General features: G+C 38.6%; 2 protein-coding genes across 8 annotated transcripts in view; both read left to right on the top strand.

Moving 5' to 3' along the window:
- The window catches only part of LOC147871644 (ryanodine receptor-like), a 30,319-nt gene extending 23,865 nt beyond the window's left edge, over window positions 1-6,454 (top strand). The window contains exons 6-7 of the mRNA XM_087360559.1: window positions 3,512-3,835; window positions 4,348-6,454. The gene's annotated coding sequence lies outside the window, so the exon portion shown is untranslated. The remainder of the gene's footprint in view (window positions 1-3,511; window positions 3,836-4,347) is intronic.
- Window positions 6,455-17,003: 10,549 nt separating this feature from the next.
- Window positions 17,004-26,534, top strand: part of LOC147871645 (JNK-interacting protein 3-like) — a 71,975-nt gene continuing 62,444 nt past the window's right edge. For 2 of the 7 annotated variants that reach the window (XR_015538538.1, XR_015538539.1), the window contains exons 1-7: window positions 17,006-17,145; window positions 18,865-19,012; window positions 19,268-19,430; window positions 20,500-20,657; window positions 21,843-22,077; window positions 23,447-23,622; window positions 24,000-25,574. Coding sequence is in view for 5 of the 7 variants with exons in the window: in XM_087360549.1 (XP_087216675.1) it covers window positions 20,644-20,657; window positions 21,843-22,077; window positions 23,447-23,770 (573 nt within the window). In the remaining 2 variants the exon portion in view is untranslated. Of the gene's footprint in view, window positions 17,146-18,864; window positions 19,013-19,263; window positions 19,431-20,499; window positions 20,658-21,842; window positions 22,078-23,446; window positions 23,967-23,999; window positions 26,238-26,534 lie in introns of those variants that run through there. The other 5 variants (XM_087360551.1, XM_087360552.1, XM_087360550.1 and 2 more) reach the window with 4 other exon arrangements.

A 26,534-nucleotide genomic window follows, 5' to 3' on the forward strand; every position in this document is an offset into this window, starting at 1 on the left:
TGTAGTTCCCCAATTTCCTCACGATGCTGGGTTGGCACCGGTCGAAAGCTCACGAGAAAATTTCTTCTCCCCCGAGACTCGAACCAGCGCGCATTCCGTATCGCCGGTCCGAATAAAAATGTAACTTTATGAGAAAAAAGAAAATAAAAAAATTATGCTGTACGTGCTCCTCAGTAAGAGATAAAATAATATCACAGCCCTTTGAAAAAGAAAAGCTAATGCACTCTGCCTTCTGCAACTTACCCAGCAGACTTTATGCTTCATAAGAACGTAATATTTCAAAGGTAACACTTAAAAACTCCAGCGTTTTTCTCAAAGGACTGATGAAAACCACACAACACTTTAGTCAGCTTATCTTAAAGCTGAGATTATATCCTGGTACATCACAAATGCAAATCAGCAGCCCTATCAACTACACTGTGATGCTTTGGCTTACTTTCTCTACGACACAGCTGTCATGCCAGCACACAATCTTCTCTGGCTCGTATAAGGGATTGAAATGGGCACTATTCAAGTCACAAGAATTTATATAACGTGACTACTACACTACTTCTTCAGAGCTTTACACATCTGAGCACCACCAAAAACATGTCATGAGCCAAAATTAATGACAAGTTTATAACATAAAAACACTGTAACAAGTAATCTGAAAATATTTAAGAATAAACTAACTAACCAACCAGATGGCTTACCGAACCCGAAGGTTCATCACCGAATTAACCAAAGCCCTCCACCGGACCCTGTCCTGGGCCAACAAAATCCAGTTTCCTTCGACTCCTATCTCCCATAGATCCCGCCTTAGATTATCCTCCCATCTACGTCTAGGTCTCCCCAGAGGTCTCTTCCCCTCAGGCTTCCCAAATAGTGGACCCAACCAACCAGATGGCTTACGGAACCCGAAGGTCCATCACCGAACTAACCAAAGCCCTCCACCGGACCCTGTCCTGGGCCAACAAAATCCAGTTTCCTTCAACTCCTATCTCCCATAGATCCCGCCTGAGATCATCCTCCCATCTACGTCTAGGTCTCCCTAGAGGTATCTTCCCCTCAGGCTTCCCAAATAGTGGACCCAACCAACCAGATGGCTTACAGAACCCGAAGGTTCATCACCGAACCAACCAACCACCGGACCCTGTCCTGGGCCAACAGAATCCAGTCTCCTTCAACTCCTATCTCCCATAGATCCCGCCTGAGATTATCCTCCCATCTACGTCTAGGTCTCCCCAGAGGTCTCTTCCCCTCAGACTTCCCAACCAATACCCGGTGCACACCTCTCGTCCCATCCATGCGCGCTACGTGTCCCGCCCATCTCATTCTTCTCGACTTAATTACCCTGACAGTACTTGGGGGAGCAGTACAGATTTTTAAGCTCGTCATTACGCAGTTTTCTCCACGCCCCATCATCTTCCCTCTTAGGCCCAAATATCCTCCTCAACACCCGATTCTCAAACACCTGCAATCTGTGTTCCTCCCTCTGAGTGAGAGACCATGTTTCGCACCCATACAAAACAACAGGCAAGATTATTGTTTTGTATACTTTAATTTTCAGGTTCTTAGAAATCAGACCGGAAGCCAAAATATTTTGAACTAAGAAGTAGCAAGCATTTCCGGAATTTAGTCTCCTCCTAACTTCCTCACGAGTGTCATTTTGATTTGTTATTGTTGTTCCCAGATATTTGAACTTTGTAACCCTTTCAAAGGATTTATTAGTCACCCTAATATGATTTTGCCCGCCTGTCTTCTGATGACGAGATACTAACATGTACTTAGTTTTTTCTGAATTTACTTCCAGCCCCACTTGTCTACCAGCCTCTAGTAAAACTTCTGCGTTCCTCTTTATTGTATTTATATCGTCCCCCAATAAATTAACATCATCAGCAAATGCCAATAGCTGATGTGTCCCATTCAATTGCAAACCCTCCTGCCTATCTTGGACCTTCCTGATGGCGTATTCTAGTTAAAGAGCAAGGGAGACAAAGCATCTCCTTGTTTTAGACCGTTCTTGATGAGGAATGTCTCAGATACATATTTACATACTCGAATTTTGCTACAGGTTTCATTTAAGCACATTTTTATTAGACCCACTAGCTTCTTTGGTATACCAAATTCAATAAGAATATTATATAGCACTTCTCTCTTCACAGAGTCATAGGCTTTTTTGAAATCTATAAATAACTGATGTACGGTCCCACCGAACTCCCATTTTTTCTCTAGTATCTGATGAATGCAAAAGATCTGATCAATCGTTGATCTGTTTCGTCTGAACCCACACTGATGATCCCCAATAATTTCATTCGCACATGGAATTAATCTTGCCAAAAGAATGTTTGATAGAATTTTGTATGAGGTTGATAGCAGCGATATTCCTCGGTAATTACCACACTCAGTCTTGTCCCCCTTCTTATGAACAGGAATAATTATGGATTCCTTCCACTGTTGTGGCATCTCTTGCTTATCCCAAATTAACTGAATAAGCTTATGGATCCTCATATGCAACCCTTTGCCACCTGCTTTAATTAATTCTGCTGGAATCTGATCAATTCCTGGAGATTTATAACTTTTCAACTTCCCAATGGCTAGTTCCACTTCATCTAAGCTAGGTTCTGGCACCAACAGTTCAGCTGTATGCATTTTAATCTGTCTAATACCACCAGTATCATGAACATTTGAGAGCTCGCTAAAGAGATTTTTCCACCTATTCACAATTTTTATTGGATCTGCAAGCAAATAGCCACTATCATCCTTTACCAAATTGGTCTGGGGTTGATATCCTTTCTTAAAGTTATTAATGCCTCTGTACAGGTCTCTGATGTTTTTTTCCTTATTATTTGTCTCAAGTTCAGCAATTTTGCCCTTCAGGTATTCCCTTTTCTTAGTCCTAAAGGTTCTACTAGCCTCACGTCTCACGTTACATAGATTATCCGCATTTGTTTTGTTTGGGTTCTGCAACCATTGAAATTTTGTTTGCTTCCCTTGGGTTATTTCTTGTAAATTCGAAACATGTCGTAAAAAAGCGCTAAATAATGTAAAATCGTATTTACGATAAAAAGCGCCAAAATATAATATTTTATACTACATAATGTTTTAATATTATATAATTTTAACAACATCATTTAATTACAACGTTTGTGTATAGACTGTGAAAATAAATATATACTTGTGTTCACTGTTTCCACACTGCACGGCAATAATCGGTGTCAAAATCATTCAGATATTTGCACCCATAACACTAAGGACTCTTCCACAAACACTTATGTATGTCCATTAATAATTCTGGAGAGGAACTTCAAAGGTTCGTGTTCGAGTTGAACATTTCATGTGCATGGCACAATTTTAAAATTTCAGTACAGAAAAGTAAGATATGGGTTTTACAGGAATTACCCCACACGACCTGAAACAGTTACTGACAGGACTAAATTACTAGCTTCATACTTACAAGGACACTGAAGACAAAATCAAGGAAGAAATGCTAACAAAGTTTTGTAATGAAATGTCTGTCTTGGTGTTACAGTACAGAAGTGAAGCGAGGGCATTAAGGAAGGTAGAATATTCAAAAAGAGAATCCAAAGAAATTAAGATTAAAGGAAGCACAATTCACATATCTTATCAACTACTTACCCATTCATTAACTTTGAAATACTAGTCAGCCAAGAGGTAGAAGATCGCTGACATGGAGCGAGGCAACTGACTACGAGCATCTCCCAACACGGGAAAAGACGGGCTCGTCCCATCGATATATGCCATCACTTTTTCCACCAGATGTGCTGAAAGCAACACAAATTCATATCAGTTCTGTACGTGCTCGCAGTAGCCGATATAGATGGGGCAGAAGCAGGTAAGTCAACATTGTGGAGCCCCTTGAGAGTACAAACTTTTTCATGATTCAAACACAGTTCTAATATCTGTCGTATCCTAATTACGTTAGGTTAGTAGGTACCTTTCCCTGGTGACTTTATAAACAAGTGACTATCAGAGTTCTTTCTTCACTCATGCAAGTGGCTGTTCTATGCAATGGACTGTTCCTTGTTCTGTACTGTGCAGGGAGCTGCAAGTGCACTGTAGGTTCAGTGTCCTGACACCTAAAATCACATGATGAATCTACTCTGAACATAATTCTGGACGATGCAAATAAACAAAAATGAATAAACTATACAGTGAACAATCCAGTCAACTAAAGAGACACGTGACTAAAACACGGCCTTGATGAGCTGATAAACAGAACCAACAAAATTATCGCAAGTAGTTGAATCTGTTAGAGAAAACATTTTACCTTGGTTTTCTTATTCGGATGTGCATACAAGCAAAAGAACACCTGTTCCAGGCCTTGATTTTGTCTGTCCCTAACAGAAGCTAACTTCTCATCTCTCAGCCTTGGAATTACCACATCCAACGTGTGTAAGAGGAGATGAGAGAAAGAGGGGGGTTATGCAAAAATATATTTATGAGGGAGCAGCAAAGTTGGTCCAAACAGACATCATATCAATCAACAATCTTTAACCAAAACCACTTGTTCAAAGCTCTGGAGTTGAAAAAGAAAGAATCCAGCCATTTACACAAGTTTTAAAACACAAAAGTCTGATTCAGTAACTTTAAATACTGAACTGATGTGAGGCAATTTCTTTTTTTATGTATTACACTGCAATGCTTTTACAACACTGTATTTAATTTGTACCTGTGATGTGCATACACCTTGATAAGTACTTGTGATGATTGCTGTGGTTCTTCATGGACAGCCAGAAGGACTTGAGCAGAAATCTGAACCGCGGTTCTCTGTTTTATTCTGCCCCCCCCCCCCCCTTCCAGGCAAAATCCTCAGGCTGCTTCCCTTCCACAGAATGTAGGGTTGTAGTTTTAAATTTCTCTTTCTTTAGAAAAATATGGAATTTTTTCTGCTTAATTGAGCTCGGAGTCCAGTTCAGCATTTAATACTTACATATATTTTGAAACTGCAAAGTAGATTGGAAGGAAAAATTTGAAGTGAAGCTTATAACAGATTCTTCACCTATTTCATTTTGCCTCCTCTTGTCATCTAATCTTCAGAAATCCATAGCTCTGTTCCTTGTAGAGAACAGTTTATTTTATGTTTAGGTGTTTTATAATAGAGTGCTTATAATCTTTCATTTAATTATGTCTTAAAATGTGCTCATTTCCCAATACTGCATTTAATACATTACGAGTTGCAAAATACAGGAAATTAAAACATTTTATACATTAATAATAGTCAATTGACTGTTGAAAAATAAGGAGAAAGGCAAATTTAAAATGCTGAAGAGTGATGTGAGGACGATGTTAACTGCAAAGTAAAAGTTAAAATGTAATTCCCACTATTAATTGTCAAAGTTTTTACTGCTTGTTGTAAGGATTAATTTGCAGTCCACCTCGAATCTTAATTTCCCCTATGCGAGGGGGTGGGGCACCACAGTCATTATGTAGCACAGTAAGGTTAAGTGTAGAATTTTTTAGGAATGAAGCAAAGAATTACTCTGTTTAAAGTTATATGTCTTTGCAGCTATGCGTGTGCAGTTTTACAATTTTTGTTAGCAATAATGTTCATAATTTAGCAACATCGAGCAGTTGTACTGTTTAACGGACAGACAGATTATGTAAAGCTGATGGCAAAGATCGTATTAACAAGCAGTTTGAAGAAGAAGGGATGTTACTGAAATGGTTGTGAGAGTGTGAACCAGGTTGAGCAACTATGAATGTAAACACACACAGAAACAGTTGTTTAATGCCCACTTGTCATGTTGGTGTCAGATCTTTGTCTTGAATGTTATAAAAAGGAGAGAGTAGTCAGATTGAGATATGTCGTCCTGCTGGTTGTCTACTTTGAATTAATTTTGTTTCCCTTAACCTGACATGTGGACTCATTGTAGACAGTTCAATGTTCAATTCCCTGTTCATAATGAACATGCGTAGGAAAACTTTGAAAGCATAATATTGTACCTTAAATGAGCATAAGAGTTTCAGCACGATCTGGGTTATTATTTGGTAGGTTAGGATGGGGCATTTAACAATTCTGAATCAATTAAATCTTGTAACTGAATTTTTTACGTGAGTGCGATTATGAATATGAGGAAGTAACAATTTGAAACACAATGAATAGGCCATATACAATTTGAATACTTTGCTGAAAGATCGTCAAGACAATAATAATTTTATATAATCTGGAGGAAAACATTTGTATGGATTGTAATGAAAGTTGCATCAACTGTTTAGTTTAAACTCAAATGAATTAGACTGTCTTTGAAAGGACTGATTTTGGGATCTATGTATTTCAATCCCCTTGGTAGAAAATTTTGCGACTGTGTGAGAGCTGTTAAATATTCTTCATTCTAATTGAAATCAAGGGGGCTCTTTTACAACTACATGTTTAAGTTCCACTGATAATAATGTTGAATCAGATTTATCATGTTGGCTTTGACCAGAAAATACAGGAAACTATGTGAAACAATTTTCTCTATTTATAATATCATTTGCTGGGGGTGGTAAGAATGACATTGTTGGCAGGTGCGAGGGCAGACACCCCTATACCAGGCAGCAAACACAGAGCCTGCCAAGGGTTTCTGCTTTTGTTCCTCAGCGGTAAGTCCCAGTCGAGAAGTAGTGACGTACAGAATTTCCCTATCGGGGCCCCCAAAAGTCCCCAGAGGTCTCTTCCCCTCAGGCTTTTAAAATAGTGGACCAAACCAACCAGATGGCTTACGGAACCCGAAGGTTCATCACCGAATCAACCAAAGCCTTCCACCGGACCCTGTCCTGGGCCAACAAAATTCAGTCTCCTTCAACTCCTATCTCCCATAGATGCCGCCTGACATTATCCTCCCATCTACGTCTAGGTCTCCCCAGTGGTCTCTTCCTCTCAGGCTTCCCAAATAGTGGACCCAACCAACCAGATGGCTTACCGAACCCGAAGGTTCATCACCGAACTAACCAAAGCCCTCCACCAGACCCTGTCCTGGGCCAACAAAATCCAGTCTCCTTCAACTCCTATCTCCCATAGATCCCGCCTGATATTATCCTCCCATCTACGTCTAGGTTTCCCCAGGGGTCTCTTCCCCTCAGGCTTCCCAAACAGTGGACCCAACCAACTAGATGGCTTACCGAACCTGAAGGTTCATCACCGAATTAACCAAAGCCCTCCACCGGACCCCGTCTCCTTCAACTCCTATCTCCCATAAATCCCGCCTTAGATTATCCTCCCATCTACGTCTAGGTCTCCCCAGCGGTCTCTTCCCCTCAGGCTTCCCAAATAGTGGACCCAACCAACCAGATGGCTTACGGAACCCGAAGGTCCATCACCGAATTAACCAAAGCCCTCCACCGGACCATGTCCTGGGCCAACAAAATCCAGTCTCCTTCAACTCCTATCTCCCATAGATCCCGCCTCAGATTATCCTCCCATCTACGTCTAGGTCTCCCGAGCTCTCTCTTCCCCTCAGGCTTCCCAAATAGTGGACCCAACCAACCAGATAGCTTACGGAACCCAAAGGTTCATCACAGAATTAACCAAAGCCCTCCACCGGACCCTGTCCTGGGCCAACAAAATCCAGTCTCCTTCAACTCCTATCTCCCATAGATCCCGCCTAACATTATCTGCCCATCTACGTCTAGGTCTCACCAGCGGTCTCTTTCCCTCAGGCTTCTCGTTATCTATTGTGAGTTTGAAACCCATATGTAGATAAATAGAATAATAGTTCTTATGGATATCATTCATTCTGTACACAGATGACATGCAGTTTTTATACACCAACACACCTTCAATTGCGCTCCGGCTAAATGAAATTAATATAATCAACACTTGAGACCTCTTCTTTACCAAGCCTCATATCATGGATTTCTGTGATCTGATGTTTCTTCATTTTAAGTTATATCCATAATACAGGAGTTAAAGGTACATATGTGTAAAAACTTACATTGAAATCTATTTTTTGTATCCCCTTTTCATATGTCCAACTACAAAATATCCTTCCCAAAATACAGATCTCCCATATTACATGTTGTTAAAATTCAGTGAGTATGTTGGGAGATGAATCGTGTGGACAGACAGACAGACCTTATTATGTATTCAGAACTGAGTAAAATTTCTAATAAAATTCAGAGAAATACATAAACTGAACAACACATACCATCCCCATTAAACGTCATTCAGTACAACAGCAGCAACTTGACTTTGTTACTGGCATCGCAGTTGGATTCAAGCACTGACCATCTCGGAACTGGGAGTAGCGCAGATCACGGCGCGTATCTGCAGCAAGTAGCGTCCCCTGCTTAGGTTATTGACAGATGTACTAACACGCACAATTTCAAGTGTGACAGTGGCACAGACTGCAACACCATCAGAGATCCTAAAATAGTAGACTTAATTTTCTAGAAATTATTTCTTAATTATCAATATATATATATATATAATTAACTTTATCAGTTGTATCTTCAAATGAGATTACAATTAAAATGTCCGTTTCGTAGGATACAAAATGGACACTCGTACGGTACCTTGGAAAGCCCGTGCAACACATTCGACAGCAGTACTCAAAATCAAGAATGATTCATTGTATGACAAACGCGTATAATTTTAGAGGGTCACGGCAGGAAGGATGCGTCGTTGTACTGCATATGGTGTGTTTATATGATGTGCATTTTGAATATGTGTAGAATTCAGTAATGTCACTCCCTATGAGTAATTTAATATATTATAGTGATGTTTACCAAGACATGATCTTCCATCTGGACCAAGTATAAACCCTGTGGTACATTCACAACGGAAACTGCCTTGCGAATTTATACGGGACCCATGTTGACAGGGGTTGCTTATGCATTCATCTATATCTGAAACAAAAATTGAGGATGTGCTGTATCTTGAACCACCTAAAAGCACCCAAGTTTATATTCTACCTTTTATTATGAAACAACATGAAACTGTTGATGATAATTATTTTGTGGGTTGTAATGCCATGGGGACTCAAAGGTACATACAATGTATCAGAGAAAGATACTGTCTACAGCTTAGGGGCTGTTTCTCTGAAATGTTGGTATCTACCTATAAGCCCATTTGGAAACAACCCAGAACAATCACCATCTTCAATGCCATAAGAACGTCAAATCTCACCAAAGTGGTGCTTTGAAAACTCAAATGAAAATCAGTGACCAGTGCAGCGCTAGACATTTAATTTCTGGCTTGACTGACGCGTCTTTATTATACAGAATCTACATGTCGCATCTGTGAAAACATCATCTCTATACCTTAAATATGATGATAAGTTCTCTAAAAAAATTTTAAGTCATTAGTTTTCAAATGTTTAATTTAATTTTTTGCAGGTATTCATGTTGGTTAATGTTTTGCCCGGTCGATAACCAGAATCACAGACACACTTAAATGAACCATCGATGTTGACACATTTGCCATCCCTGTTTGAGAACATTCATCCCAAGTCTACACAGAACGTCCCATCCAATGATGGCGTAAAACCATCCTGGCACACACACACACCGGTAGGATCCAGGTATATTTTCACAACGTCCCTTCAGGCAGACTCTTGCGTTCTCATAACATTCATCAATATCCGAAACAAAAATTAAAAACTGTTATTTAGAACAAAATGTTCTATATATATTTTGGAATAAAAGAAAGGTATGGCTTCTGACAGCCGTCTAAGTGACTATTAGCTTCCCAAGCAGGACTCCGCTCCACGGTCAGTTAATTACTGGTAATTCATTACTTAATCTGACTAAAAGTTTCTACTGACTTGTTACCTAGGAAGTTTTGTACATTTGGCAAACAACATCTTACCAACACATGCATGTCCAGATGGTGAGAGAATAAATCCACTGTGACAGTGACATTTGAAGGAACCATCCATATTTATACACACATTCCAGTCTGACTACATTCATCGTGGTCTGAAACACGACAATCAAAACCGTTGGTATCACATATCACAACCTCTTATAAGCCTCTATAAAGACAAACAATCTTATAAGTATAATGCATCCAGATAATTCCAACAGTTCACATGAAAGTTGCCACTCAGCACATCCCCTGATCTTAAACTCCTCTTTCAGACAGACAAGGCACTCACACTAAATCTAGAACAGTACACCTCCTCGGAAAGCAAGGTATATAATCGCACGAGGGCCTGAGGTCTTCCTTGTGGCATTGTGAGGCATGCTACGAACACCCCATTCAGAATTCAGAATTTTTGAAATTTTTTTGGTTTTCTGCGCTTTATGGACGATTTCCCACGTTTTTCGATTTTTTGAAAATTTTCGAAAAAATTGAAATTTTCAAAAATTTTCGAAATTTTCAAAAAATTAAAAGTGGCTGTAAATGGCATGAAACGCGAAGAAAACTAATATTTTCGAAATTTTCGAAAAAAAATTTGAATTCAGAATTTTTCAAAAATTTTTGGTTTTGTGCGCTTTTTGGACGATTTCCCACGTTTTTCGATTTTTCGGAAATTTTCGAAAAATTGAAAATTTAAAAAAATAACCTAACCTAACCTAACCTAACCTAACCTAACCTTACCTAACCTAACCTAACCTAGCATTTTCGACGATTCCCCGTTTTTCGAAATTTCCGAAAATTTTCGAAAAAATTGAAATTTTCAAAAAGTTTCAAAAAATTAAAAGTTGCTGTAAATGGCATGAAACGCGAAGAAAACTAAAGATTTTCGAAATTTTCGAAAAAAAATTGAATTCAGAATTTTTGAAAATTTTTTGGTTTTCTGCGCTTTATGGACGATTTCCCACGTTTTTCGATTTTTCGAAAATTTTCGAAAAATTGAAATTTTCAAAATTTTTCGAAATTTTCAAAAAATTAAAAGTGGCTGTAAATGGCATGAAACGCGAAGAAAACTAAATATTTTCGAAATTTTCGAAAAAAAATTTGAATTCAGAATTTTTCAAAAAAATTTGGTTTTGTGCGCTTTTTGGACGATTTCCCACGTTTTTCGATTTTTCGAAAATTTTCGAAAAATTGAAAATTTAAAAAAATAACCTAACCTAACCTAACATAACCTAGCATTTTCAACGATTTCCCGTTTTTCGAAATTTCCGAAAATTTTCGAAAAAATTGAAATTTTCAAAAATTTTCAAAAAGTTCCAAAAAATTAAAAGTTGCTGTAAATGGCATGAAACGCGAAGAAAACTAAAGATTTTCGAAATTTTCGAAAAAAAATTTGAATTCAGAATTTTTGAAAATTTTTTGGTTTCTGCGCTTTATGGACGATTTCCCACGTTTTTCGATTTTTCGAAAATTTTCGAAAAATTGAAATTTTCAAAATTTTTCGAAATTTTCAAAAAATTAAAAGTGGCTGTAAATGGCATGAAACGCGAAGAAAACTAAATATTTTCGAAATTTTCGAAAAAAAATTTGAATTCAGAATTCTTCAAAAAAATTTGGTTTTGTGCGCTTTTTGGACGATTTCCCACGTTTTTCGATTTTTCGAAAATTTTCGAAAAAATTGAAATTTTCAAAAAATTAAAAGTGGCTGTAAATGGCATGAAACGCGAAGAAAACTAAATATTTTCGAAATTTTCGAAAACAATTTTGAATTCAGAATTTTTCAAAATTTTTTGGTTTTGTGAGCTTTTTGGACGATTTCCCACGTTTTTCGATTTTTCGAAAATTTTCGAAAAAATTGAAATTTTCAAAAATTGTCAAAATTTTCAAAAAATTAAAAGTGGCTGCAAATGGCATGGAACGCGAAGAAAACTGGATTTTCGAAATCTTCGAAAAAAATTTTGAAATCAAAATTTTTCAAACTTTTTGGTTTCCTGCGCTTTTTGGACCATTTCCCACGTTTTTCGATTTTTCGAAAATTTTCGAAGAAATTGAAATTTTCAAAAATTGTCGAAATTTTAAAAAAATTAAAAGTGGCTGCATATGGCATGAAACGCGAAGAAAACTAAAGATTTTCGAAATTTTCGAAAAAAAAATTTAATTCAGAATTTTTCAAAACATTTTGGTTTTGTGCGCTTTTTGGACGATTTCCCACGTTTTTCGATTTTTCGAAAACTTTCGAAAAAATCTAAATTTTAAAAAATTGTAGAAATTTTAAAAAATTAAAAGTGGCTGCAAATGGCATGAAACGCGAAGAAAACTAAAGAGTTTCAAAATTTTCTAAAAAATTTTGAATTCAGAATTTTTCAAAAAATTTTGGTTTTGTGCGCTTTTGTACGATTTCCCACGATTTTCGATTTTTCGAGAATTTTCGAAAAAATTGAAATTTAAAAAACTAACCTTACCTAACGTAACATAACCTAACCTATCCTAACCTAGCTTTTTGGACGATTTCCCACGTTTTTCGATTTTTCGAAAATTTTCGAAAAATTGAAATTTTCAAAAATGTCGAAATTTTTAAGAAATTAAATGTTTCTGCAAATGGCATGAAACGCCCTAACCAACTTAGACTTCTAATGGTTAAGTGAAGAGTTTTCTTCGCGGTACGGTCTGGATTCGTAAATATTATGAAGACGATCTTCGGCTTCGAAGGGTTAACCAGCTGATTTTCGTGATGGTGAGGTGTAGTGTTTTCTTCGCGGTACGGACTCAATTCATAAATAATATTCAGACGAGATCTTCGGCTTCAAAGGGTTAATTCAAATTTTCTCAAAGTCGCCAATAGATACAGTTCCTTATAAAACAAAATGCCAAACATAATTGTAAGATTTAAATAAATAAACTTTTAAAAATGTATTTATTACAATAATTATCAGAAAGTTACTATATGATAATTTATACGTGGTTTTAATACTTTAAAATGACTGCTAACGTATACGATAAGCTCAGGAATGCAAGATACACTTAACTAACAACGTCTTGGAGTTGTCTGTATACTGAAATACCGCTACTGCGTGACTTTCTGGTCACCTTGTAGTTGTATACGTCGCTGGTTGGTCGCTTCTCGTGCGACTGTGACAGCTGATACTTGATACCCGGACCTACTCAACCTCTACGTCACGGAGCAGGCAAGGAAACCCTATGGACAGGGAAAACACTGCCCGTATACACATCGATGCCTATTGGGCAGGCGTATGACATGACATGACATGTTAATGACAGACCGTGTTCCATCGCATGACGGCGTACAATCAGAGAAGGCACGAATCAGTTGATATCGTCTTCAATATCTGAATCCGGTCGCCGAACAGAACATGAAGACGGCCCCACGGCGTCTCTGCTGTCCGGACTGGCGCCACGACGCGAGATTCTTCCTCGTTTCTTTGCATTTAATATCTCTCTGGTCACTTCAAACAAAAACGAAAGCTGTACACAATTGTTGTTACGGGCTTGAAGGTTAGACGTCTTTTGGAAGAGCTGAGCATAGACGGAAGGATAACATTAATATGGATCTTAAGAGTACTAAGGAGACACGGGGCGAACTGGATTAATCTGACTTAATGACAGAGCCTGGGGGCGGGCTCTTGTGAATGTTGTGATAAAATCTCCGGATTTCAAGTCATATCCATCTCTATCGAGTGATACATTACTGAAGTTCTAATTAAAATGTTACTCGAACTACGAAGTCATCGCCACGTATTTCTTAATATGTCAGTTTATATCTCGCATAAATTTAATGTCAATAATTGCAATACTTTCTGATTCATCCTCCATCTCTGAGTCAGTCTTTATCAGCTTCTCGTTAGCGTTCTGTTGCTTTGAGCCCTCTTCCATAGAACCTCCTGTTTCGACATTCAAGTTTCCAAGGTACTAATACGACAGTCATTAAAAGTGATGACCTGAAGTAACAGCTTTGATTACACTTAATCCAACAACTCCTGTCTGTGATACTCGCTACTGTACACGACTTTCACTTTGATGTCATGTACAGACATGAACATACTTTGATAGACTTTTCTTTTGCGTCAGTCAAAACCCTAAATCTTGGATACTTTCATTGCTTAAGCAGGCAATGTGCCGTTTGGTACCAACACCAAAATTCTGTAGCTTTCGAACGAGGCTCGTAAAAGATCTTCAGTGGTGGACAGTTTATAGAAGAACGTTGTCTAGATTGCCCTATTCATTTCTTCCACATTTCCAGTGTAATGCCTGATTTCCAAGACAGAATGTGTTTTTATAAAAGCCATTTCGGCCTTGGAATCATCAGCAGTAACAACCTGTTTTCCATCAAACGAGCAAATTTTCCTACGCCAGAAAAATAATCATCGGTCCGTAGAATTATTCCCACGTTTGGTGATCGTGATGTGTCTCCCGTGTGCCACAGAAATTAACAGAATTACCAACTTCGCGGTGGTGGAGAATCCATTTTTGAACCGACAACACTTACGCCCAACTGATCTGAATACTTCACTTCATTCACGGAAAGAGGAGGTTACTTGCCGTGTTCACAAGAGCCCGCCACATGTCACTATCACGAGTCTAAAGATACATTTTAATATTATCTTCTTATCAAAGCTTAGGTACTGAACGTTTCAGCCAAGTAATTGGCACTCCCACTTCGTGTTCGAAAAGTCCCTGGTTCAAATCTAAACCTTGAAGCTTTTGATGTTAACTCAGTCCTTTCAGTTCGTTACCGGAATATTTCAAATCAAGCCATGGCCGATTTCTACATATCCTTTTGAATTAGTTCATTCTTGATCGTCCAATTATTCGACGCTGTAAATTCTACGCTGCTCACAGCATCGTTTAATGAACAACAAACTCGTACGTCTTCCGAGAGGTTACTTTCCTTCAGGCTTTACCATTCCTCGGGCACTCCGTGTGTGATCTTCCATTACAAATGACAAACGATGTTAGAAAAATTACTTTGAGACGAAATGCGGGTCTTCTGCTGATAACTCATAACACAGTTGCTATATCACGGTAGTCGTGATAAAACCGTGCGTTTCGCCTACGTCACTCACTTGCGGGTGGAATGAAGACAAACGAATGTACTAGACATTACCGAAACACGAATTGAGACAACGAGCTTCGAAGTACTGCCGCTGGAACATGATGTTTTTAGTATGGGTAGTACATACTTCCATGTCTTCTACCCCTCCCGCCCCTCCGAATACCACGCCTTTATTTCTACCGTACGTCGAACGCACGTGTTCATCCCTTTTACATGTTTAAGAAGTAGCAATAGCCTTTCTAATAAAAGTAGACATACCGTATACTATTAAAGTCTCATTGTGATTTATAATATTTAAACCTTTGAAGCCGAAACTAATCTACGTAACATTTAAGAATCCAGCCCGTACCGCGAAGAAAACACAACACCTCACCATTGCGAAGATCGACCGGTTAACGCTGTTTAAGGAAATGATCGATGTTTGCACTGAGAATCACACGAAACCACGAACTCAAAATACAAGAGTTACTGACTTTTAAATGAGCCGGTACATATAATTACCTTTCGGATTGAAATGATTTTCGTCGTTAGGATGTGAATGGTTATATAAAGCGTGTGGTCCAATGTTTTAAGAAGAGGGTTTGGAATACGATTTGAGATGATTTGCTCAGAAATACTGACCTCGGTAAGAAGAGTTGCCCTCTGCCACGCGATCCCAACCCACTTTAACAATCAATAATTCTGCATTTTTCCCACAGAGTTTATTTATTGATTTCGTAAGATTAACAGCAATTTTTCCCCTAAAACGGAATAACAAGTTGATTATTTTAATGCGGAAACATTACGATTTTTTTACGTTTAAAGTGCATTTTTATATATTAATTCATATGATATTCGAGCTTTAAACAATTAAAACACGTTTTATGTTCATAATCACTTTATCGTAACGCCTGAGTCATTTCCCAGCGTGACCAGTCGGTAGATAATCAATAAATAATCCAAACTGATATTAAGAGACTTTTGAGTACAAGAAAGTTAGAGATTAAACACAAACTAAGGCAAGAAACATAAGAACAACCTGCTGGTTGCCAACTTAGTAAGAGAACAATTACTATTTAGAGTTTTGTAATGCAATGATAATTGCAACGCTGAATTCCTCTCAGATTCTATTATCGAAGTGCGTTTTAGAGCCACCCCCCACCAACTTGCTTCATCGCAGTTCATTCAGTTGTCATGCAGCTTAGGCCATTCTTTCACTAAATAAATTTCAATTATACACTCGCTAAATAGCTCAGTGTTCCACTGAAATCTTATGACGTCATGGGGCAACCGATCTCATGTATACCAGATACGCTGCTGAGATCATAAAAATTATTTTATGTTTATCAGAGGACCAAACACAAAGGGCACAGTGAAAACCATTTTCAAATTTAAAATTCTTGCGTGTGTGTGGGAAATTATTTTTTGTAGCTATTATGGTATCACACGTTGTGAAAACCAAATGATTTGGGCATGTATCGATGAGAGAAGTCAGCAAAATCAGCATCACAGTGAACCCTCGAGTGTAGAGTTCGAAAATAGAAAAAAGGGGCACAAGTTTGGGAGGGGGGAGAATGAAGAGTTAGGATCATTTTTATCAAAATCTTGTGAGTGTAATTATTTCACTATTAATGCAACTGTTCATTTTTGTGCCATTTACAGTTTATAAAATGTTCGAAGGTGACTGTATTCTTGCAGAAATCGACGGACGTTTCATAGGTGCTTACTGCCTCCATCGTCGCCCTCATTCCACTATCTTAACACTTCTAGGTGACTTACGGTCCTATAAATCACGACGTTCTTGCTCATGCATTGTCCTAAATTGCCCCCTTAGATCTCCTTAGGTCCATATATTTTCCCAGCCACCTCGTTTTAGAACGCTTTAAGTGTCTGTATTTTATAGAAGAAAGTTGTACAAGATGGCTAAGTGGTACATATGAACTAACGCTGTTTCAGATGTTGGAAAACGAGTAACAAATTGAAAGTTTTTATTTAGTACACAAAAATGAAGAAACACTTAAAGGCACTTCTGTTTGGTAACGTGCATCCACAACAAGCATTTTAAATGGAATGATATGATGTGGGACAGTTTTAGATTCAAACTATTTTAACATTTAAGATGAGGAAGTGTGTCAGGTGGAGTTTTCTGTATTTGGATTTTGTTTCGTAATAATTGATATGTGTTTATGTAGGAGGCGGTTGGGTTGATGGATTCAGCCCTGATACAAAGGAGTCTACACCAGGACTGGAAGATGTAGAAGCTCTGATGACAACCGTTGTTTCACCAATTGGCAGAAGCAAAACAAAAAAAGTGAGTGTACTGGAATTACTTAGAAATTTAAATCAGGAATTAAATTTAACTTTTCTCTGTCTGTCGCAGTTGCATTCCTAGAAGCTGGTTTTCTACTGGTTGTAGGTCACATATGTCGCTAGTTGGCATGAGAATACACGTGTTTTATATAATGCGTAGCTTTCACAGCAGCAGTCGTTAATAAATGAGGACAGGTGGTCTGCGAAATGTCGGAGACTTCTAACCGTTTTACGCACCTGATGACCTCAGAGGATTTTATTAGCATGTGTTCTATCTGGTTTTGTTGTTTTTCTTATTTTATGATACTGTTGCATCTTGTTGGCCATTGCGCCTTCATACATTTGGAATCAATTGACAGATTTTTTTTACAACTTCTTCTTGTGTAATAGGTTGATCAATTGTACATAAGCTATAACACTAAGCCTGACAGTAGAAGGGTTAATTGTTTGCTGTGGTGGCCTGAATGCTTTTAAAATCAAAATTTATTTCTAGTTTGTCTGATGACAAAATATTTATGTTTGAATGATGATATACACAGTGTGTCCCAAAATTTTCTGGAATGGTTTAAAAAACACGCTTATCTTCAATTAATTAAATTTTTCATTGCATATTATTATAAATACATTCCATATTCAGCAATGCAATCTTCATACTCATCGCCCTGATGACGGAGGCAGTATGACCTCTGAAACGTTGGTAAACATCGACCAGACTACACAGCGCAACAACCCAGAAGACAGAAATCTTCATACTCATCGCCCTGATGACGGAGGCAGTATGACCTCTGAAACGTTGGTTAACATCGACCAGAGTACACAGCGCAACAACCCAGAAGACAGAAATCTTCATGCTCATCGCCCTGATGAAGGAGGCAGTATGACCTCTGAAACGTTGGTTAATATCGACCAGACTACACAGCGCAACAACCCAGAAAACAGAAATAATCATACTCATCGCCCTGATGATGGAGGCAGTGTGACCTGTGAAATGTTGGTTAACATCGGCCAGACTACACAGCGCAACAACCCAGAAATCTTCATACTCATCGCCCTGATGACGGAGGCAGTATGACCTCTGAAACGTTGGTTAACATCGACCAGACTACACAGCACAACAACCCAGAAGACAGAAATCTTCATACTCATCGCCCTGATGACGGAGGCAGTATGACCTCTGAAACGTTGGTAAACATCTACCAGACTACACAGCGCAACAACCCAGAAGACAGACATCTTCATACTCATCGCCCTGATGATGGAGGCAGTATGACCTCTGAAACGTTGGTTAACATCGACCAGACTACACAGCGCAACAACCCAGAAGACAGAAATCTTCATACTCATCGTCCTGATGATGGAGGCAGTATGACCTCTGAAACGTTGGTAAACATCGACCAGACTACACAGCGCAACAACCCAGAAGACAGAAATCTTCATTGTTTAAAGCTGCTCTTTAGATCCTAAGGAAATAGGTTATGGCAGTGTTAGGCAAATGGAATTGGTTCAGGATCATGCCTAGAGATAAGCTTTGTTATTATCAATGTTGCAATTTCAGGTTGTGTTAACAGAGAATTAGTTAATTTGTTATAAAGATCACTTCCGGAGCAAACACCTGGTCATTTACTATTGTAAGTGATTCTCTCTTTCTGACCTGTATGTATATTATTCATGTGTTAGGATTTTATTTGACACAAATGAAACGGAACTTCTGCTATTGCAGTGAACAGGAAATTCTGCGGAAGGAATTCAAGTCGCAGTACGCTGTAAGGGGCCGGCTGGGACAACGAATCCAGGAGCTGGAGGAGGAACTGGAAAGAGTGCGTGAAGAAGCAGAACACACAGCTGAGGCTTCCAAATCTGATGACGAAGTATGTGTGTCGTTCTTTTTTAGAAGCACTTTGCCTGTTCCTTTCAAATCTCTGCTTCGTGGCGCCATCAGTTTTGTTTCATTACTGAGTATTTTAATTTTAAATGAGATTAGACAGATTTTTTATATGATAAGAGGTACGGTGCCATTTTAATGTTCTGTCAAAGAGGAGCAAAGTGTTAAATTTACTCATGTGTTCTAAATACTAAAAAAACTGCTCTGGGAATCAAAAAAATGTTGTTTCTCTTGCAGGCAGGAGGATGTCCCAATGGCACAGAGGAAGCTTTTCATGAGGGTAGAAATGACGCGAGTGTTAACGGAAAGGAACCAGTACAAGGAACGATTAATTTAAATGCAGGAAGCCGTTCGCTGGACAGAGATGATTCGAGCCAGTCTGAATGATACCACATATGGAAATTGTAAGTGTGATTTATATTCTGTGTGCTGCGGAGGATAATCTTATTTTTTTTTGGTTAGATGACTTATGGATATGCTGAGAGTTAAAGGTTTTTACATAAGATTTGAGGTTTTCACCTTTGCATGTTTTGTCTGTTTTGGAGCTCCATATATACCATATAATTATTTTATTTCAGAAGTTTGTTTGTGTGAGGGCGAGACAGGAAATGTGCATATCTTGACACTTGATAAATTCAGTATTCTGGTGTGTTATCATTTGCATTTAACTAATTTTTCTTTCATAAGATAGTGTAATTGCGTCATATTGTGAATATTCTAACAATTATTTATTTTCATCCGTCTTATCACAATATTTAAAATTTCTTATAATTAAGATAATTAAATATCATTGATGTTCCATATCGATTGATCGATTTACATTTCGGAACATTTACACATCAAGAACATCAATGATATTTTATTATCTTAATTATAAGAAATTTTAAATATTGTGATAAGACGGATTAAAATAAATAATTGTTAATTTTTCTTTGAAAGAGAATTATGTTAAATTTGTTAAGCATTTTTCTTTGTTTTAATATTCAGTATTTTAATAAAGTTTCCCCTTCCTCCAAACAGAGATTGCATCTCGGAAGCAGTAATTAGTGTGCATACAAAGCAGTCGGAACCAGACACCTCCAATTGCTGCCAGAGTTATGAATGTATGGAGCTCTGTCTCCACCGCTAATTCAAGCACTTTAATGTGTGTGTGTGTTTGCATTTTCCACCTCCCTATGATTCTGAAAAGTGAGTCATGCATTTCTTTGTGCTTCAGGCATCAGTCAGTACGTACAGCATTGCACGTTCCTCGGACTGACACAACCTGAAGCCTGTCTTGCATCTTTTAGTGTTTGTGGGAGTGAACTTTTGTATGCTTTGTTTTTGTTCCTGTAATTTGAGGCTTGGGACTTTACTTGACATCAATTTCCTATAGAGTCATCACCTGCCGACGTCTGTGAAGAAGTGAAAGTGAATTTTTCTTTTCAAATGTTAATAAAATTTACAGTGACTGATAATTGTGTTTGTTTTCAGTTGTAGCAACTTGTTCAGCGCAACAGAAGGACCTCAATGAAAACTTCAGCCTTATGTTAATGTGCGCTACAGTGCACCTACGCACCTTGTGAGCCCACCACGAGGAAGCGCTCGCTAAATGATCGCAAACGTGGTCTTGACTTCATGGATGGCGAACTGTGAGCATTTCTATTCTGAAGGGTTCTGACAATGGTGTAATACAATCTGGATTGTTGAGTTTTTGGGGCCTTGTCTAGTGATTGAGGTTTGCTCATTCTGACGGACCCCACAGAGTATGTGCCCGTCCCTATCACCACACCTGAAGACGAGGACAGATGAGTTCCCAGAACACTGTGTACTTTTACGTCAGACGACGGACGAGGTCCGAAAACCCAGCAAAACAGATTGGGAGCACTTTGTATCTTACATATTCTAGATATGTATATTTAGAAGTCCTCTGTCTGTCTGTAAAGGACTGATTACATTTATATTGAGAATCATATAACCTGGCATAGTTGCTGTGATTTTGACAGGGGAGGAAAGTGCTATACAAACTGTGGCACTGTCAAATCTTCATATCCATTCTCCTGTCTTTCTTAAGCTGAATCATGTTATTCATATACAGGAACAGTAAAATTCAGTTTTGAACATTTACACAGTGTGCAGGATGCAGGACTTCAGGTTAATGATTATTTATTTTAATCCGTCTTATCACAATATTTAAAATTTCTTATAATTAAGATAATAAAATATCATTGATGTTCCATATCGATTGATCGATTTACATTTTGGAACATTTACACAACATGTTTCGGTTTTTATAAAACCATCATCAGGTGTAAAATATCTAAGAACTTAAAACTCAAATATGATTCCATTTGGTGATGTTTTGATTACGTTTGTTTTTCCATTTTTGGGCGAAGGTGTTGTCTTTTCTTAAATTTTATTAGATGTACATATCGGTCTGTAAGTAGAAGATTGAAAGAAACACTAAAGAATTTGAAAGAATTTATAAAAGAATTTAGAGAATAAAATGCAAAATATATAAATTATAGTTAGAAAGTAACAATAAAATATAAATAAAAATAAAATAAAAGTAAATCTAAAATAAAACATACCAAAGATGTAGGAGTGTTTGTTCCATATGTCCAGAAGTGCTAGTGTCTTCGAATAGGTTAATGGTTGTTATGATTTTGCGTACCTCCAGAACAAACTCAATGAAGTGGAGTCCTTGAGAAGCGTCATTTGCTAGGAAAGAAATTACCTCCCTTCTTTATAACCCGAAGTTGGTGACCAAGTAACTAACTTATTGCGTCCGTGGAGTACTTTGAGAAAATATAAGTCTTATTATCTACGGATACCAGATCTGCAGAGAAGCTCGCCGCTCGCCGTGCAACTGAGAGACGAGAACGGTACAGACAGGTGAGAGCCCGTGTTCTTAAGGATGATGGACGGCTACAAGCGTACGGTTGGAATTTCCAGGATCTGCGAGTTCGGTTGCACAGACCACACGAACAAGTAATGCAGGCCGCCAGCTCACCACAAGTACTAACCAAGTACCAGTGCCAGTACCTGAATGAAAAGGAGCCTGGTATGAAAGTGAGTAGTATTCGTCTGCCATCAGGCTAGGTCATTTCGTTGCAGAGACTTCTTCATTCTTTTGCGTCCTCCCATCACAGCTCATATGTCCACTCTTTCTCTGATACGTTTTGTGTGTCTTCCCTCACATGTTATCTCTGTCTAGTCAATTAATCTTTTAAGGTCTCGCTTTTTTCAGAAGTACTGTATTGTACGTTTATACCTGTGTCCGTACCACTGTATCATTCATTTCACACATTTTTTGTAGTCTTACAGTCTGTTACTTGTTCGTATCTTGATTAATGCCACTGCTTGGAAGTTAAAATACGAGATGTGGCACGATGATGCAGTACTTTCTTAAATGCCCAAGCCCCTTTTGTTTAATATAGTACAACTCAAATGTCTCGTCAGCTGCTTGATATAAATTCATGGTTTTAAAGTAAATAGTATTAAAAATATATTAAAATTGGCCGTCAATCACAATATAAGATAATTAAAAGATTAAAATATAATTTTACGTTCCGTATCGAGTACTCGATTTACATGTGGAACATTTACGACATGTTTCGGCTATATATAGCCATCATCAGGTGTTATGTTATAAACTTTTTAACTGAATTACTGATTTTTAATGATTTTTAGTTTTCATTTTTTTTATCAGTAAAAATCAGTAATTCAGTTAAAAAGTATACACAATATACAGCTAGAGGACACTTCTATCCTCTCCTCAAAAACCGGCTACATGGATCGGTTAATCAGGGAAGCCATCGAGATCGAACTTCATCCTGATAACTTTAACAGGGAAGATGGACTTCACCTGAGCCGGTCCTGGAAGCCTCTTATTCACACACTCCGAGGATTCCGAGAACGAGCAAGAGTGCGCCGCCAGAACCAACCAGACCACTAACTCGGCCCTTTTCAGGGCCTTATCCATACAACCAAACTCACCTTTCTCTCTCTACTTTCTCTCCCTCTCCCACTCTCGCCCACGTGCTACCATTGGTCCACTCCCATACCTGCTCCCATTGGCTCGGGGCAGGCTACACCTTTCACTTCCCGGCCTATAAATCCAGCCCCTCACACCCTATTGGCATATTCATCGCCCTGATGACGGAGGCAGTATGACCTCTGAAACGTTGGTTAACATCGACCAGACTACACAGCGCAATAACCCAGAAGACGGAAATCTTCATGGTATTGGTGAATTGTGGGCAAAATATCAAAAAGGTGAACATAGGATTTCCTTTAGTGGTGATATATTTCAAGAATTACCGGGATTATTGCGACTTTAGAAGTGTTAGAATAGCCGAAAACACCTGTTAATTGCGCAGGTAACTCAACCATGTTTCCATTATGTTCTCTCCCATTCAGAAAATGGCGTCTTTTCCAGAAAGGAGAGAATCTGTGTCGAGAAAGCCAGGAGCTAGAGATACAGCTGTCCAGTTTAGTGTGGATATGCACTAGCACCCATGCCGCAAGCAAAGCAACTGCCAATAATCCAGCAGATATCCTCGAGTCTTTCAGTGTTGTGCAGCTCCTACCTCCTCTGTATTGCAAGTGTGCCAGGTACGTTCATCGTCAAAAGGCGATTGTACAGTCTTTCAAGCACTTTTCTCGTAGAATCCATTTTAAACCTTCAACACCGTCTGAAATACGTAACATGCCGGTAGTTTTATCACATGTCGCTGCCTGTCGTACGAGACGTGACAGCTGAGGTCCCAGAATGTCCCCATAAAAACTATTTGTTTACTTGCACGCTAATGGTTGCTCTCACCTTTGAGTTGTCATCTCGCACATCACGTCAGCACGCTTCGCGAATCAGTGTTTCCTCTTCTCGAAGCATTCGCGGAACTCGTATTTTTTTAATTCTCTTCAGGGTGGTCACCCTGAATGTTGGCAATGTCTGAAAATCTGCGGCACTTCAAAGTGGTCTTCGGTTTCAGGAGTAGCCAGAAGTCGCAGTGGGCCAAATCTGGCGGATGGTCCAATTTCAGTATTAGTTTTGTGGCCGAAGGTGTTCGGACAGGGCAATTGTCATGATGCAAGACCCCCAAGTGTCAGGCGAAAGTTAAGGTCTTCTCTGATGAACGGCGTCGTGGAAAATGAAGTAGAAGATGCAGATTCAGGAGACCACGAACCAAACATCGGAAAGATTTCGTTTGTAAGCTGTGCAACAGGTAGCAGCCATCCGACAAGCGATGTTTCAACCAACAGATTCTAAGATTCAGTCATATTTGTGAAAATATTTTGGTATTATCAGAATTTCTTCATTTTAGACAACATATCAGTTTATTTTTTGTTCATATTTGAGGTTGCTTAGTCATTAAAGCGACCGACTTGAGAGTTGAGTTTTCACTTTATTGTCGTGTCCAGATGTGCTATGGAGCCCACCAGTCTCCTCTCCATTGGGTTAACTCTTCTCACAGGGGTAAAGTATCGAAATGGTGACTTGGCCCCATTCCATTTGCGGAGGTTAAGAAAGAAATGGAATCGTACCCCGTTCACAACTTTGCCATTATGTCTAACTAAAATTCACTATGCTCAGACATCATATGGAAATATTTCTTTTTCTGCTGCCGCGAGTCTCTCGAAGCCGTGTAGCCGTATCTCCATGTGCGTGGTACATAGTGGGGGACGATGGGCAGTTATTCGCATGGCAAGTCACTTTTTCATCAGGTTTGTAATTGTAAGGTGATTTCTGGTAGAGTAACCCCTCTGAATTATTTTATGAGATCAAGTCGTGGTGGAAGTCCCCATGTCAGCACAGGTGTGAGGACTTTGCTGTTAATTCTTTCTCATCCAGCCAGTGATGGCAGGCTGATGGTTCTGGAGGGGGTGTCCTTTCCAAAAAAAGGGCTCTGAAATGGGCAACAAGCCCCACAACAGCGAATGTCAGAGAGCAGAAATATGAACGTTAAAGTTGTTAATGTAATGATATCGCCCCTATGTTTAGTAACATACAGATTGAAGATGTGTGCATATAAACCAACCCAATTTGTACCCTTTGGAGAAAGATTCCTCGTCATTAATTTCCGAAACTGGTGCATTTAGGACACTTTCACAAGGAATATGTTAGGATTTCCATACAGCTCCCCTGCAGGTGAAATACGTGACCTAAGACGAATAGCCAACACGTCTTAATTTAGTTTCACCGTACGCTAGCGCCAACTATGCCGTGGTATGGCAACTCGAAGAACCACGCGATTACCCATCATGCACTGCTAGAGAGAACGAAGTGGTTGCAGATTTGTTGTTGGCTGTTAGTAGAGAACGCAAGGTCAGGTTGTGCGTACGTACCACGACCTATAAAGTGCTCTCGCCTTGGAATAAGTTTTTGTGTGATACGCTTGTTGGTGGATAGACACGTGTGATGGCAATACTTCTATTACCCGAATGTTTGATATTATGTGCAGTTACTTAATAGTAGAATTATGCGTGTGTATTTGTGGCTGTAAGCTGGACCCACTTTTCTAGTAAACCTGTTAACCAGTGACATTGGAGCAGAATGCAAAACAAAGGTTGGAACTCATTTTTAAGTAGAATGTGATGTGTGTTAATTCGCCTTGTGTCGGTCCACACCAAGACTATCAAAATAAAAGCCAGAGAGCCAAACGCATTATATTTTCCGTATATTATGAGAGTAATTTGCAATTACCTATGTGTTTTGAAATCAAATTCAGTGATTTTAAACGAAGCTCAAAGGTCTGATTTTTATGGCAGACCAATTTTTTACTACCATGAAGGTACAAAGATGGCTGTCTTAAATTTTGTTCGTGACTATTCAGAATAACTCCCCGAGCAGAAGGACAGCAAGATATGTTGAAACGCTACTGAAGTGTACTGAAAGTTTACTTTAAGCCTGCTGATACAAACACGGTCTAATATTACTCAGTAGTTTTCTTTCCACAGAGTCATTAACGAAGTTTTCGAGACATATTTCATGCGGCTCTAACACGAGTAATCATTCAGTGCGTGTAACGTATTACAAATATTTTAATACCAATATTTGCATGATTTTATACCAACTTTAATAAAAATCCCGTCAGTTAAGAGAGGGCAGACTGGCACGTGAGCATTATAAAAAATTGAAAGTGGAACCACGGTTCCCTATTTAACGTTGAAGAACGTTTAACTGTATAAGGTATATTTGTACTGAAATAAAATTCTAATGTATACCTTTACATCGTATCTATACGTGACGTCATCCGCCGACAGCTGATCTAAGTGTTGCCAACGCACTCACTAGAACCGTTCTTTGTCACGAAATAAATGGGCCAAAACTCCTAAACCGTGAGAGTTAGCAGAAATCTGTTTACAGATTTGAAAATCTCGTGTTTATTTACGTATTTCACTCGCAATATGTCCGGATCTAACTCTTACGCTTTAGACGTGGCAAGCGGTTGAATTTAAGGAACGAGGGTATAGTTATTACGTGTTTTGGGCAATTATTTCAACAATTTATAGAATAAAGTAAACAT

The sequence above is a fragment of the Zootermopsis nevadensis genome, unplaced genomic scaffold (genome assembly GCF_977971745.1).
Source record: "Zootermopsis nevadensis isolate Lab colony 2312 unplaced genomic scaffold, Znev_1.0 Znev_ptg000045l, whole genome shotgun sequence".
NCBI lineage: Eukaryota > Metazoa > Arthropoda > Insecta > Blattodea > Termopsidae > Zootermopsis > Zootermopsis nevadensis.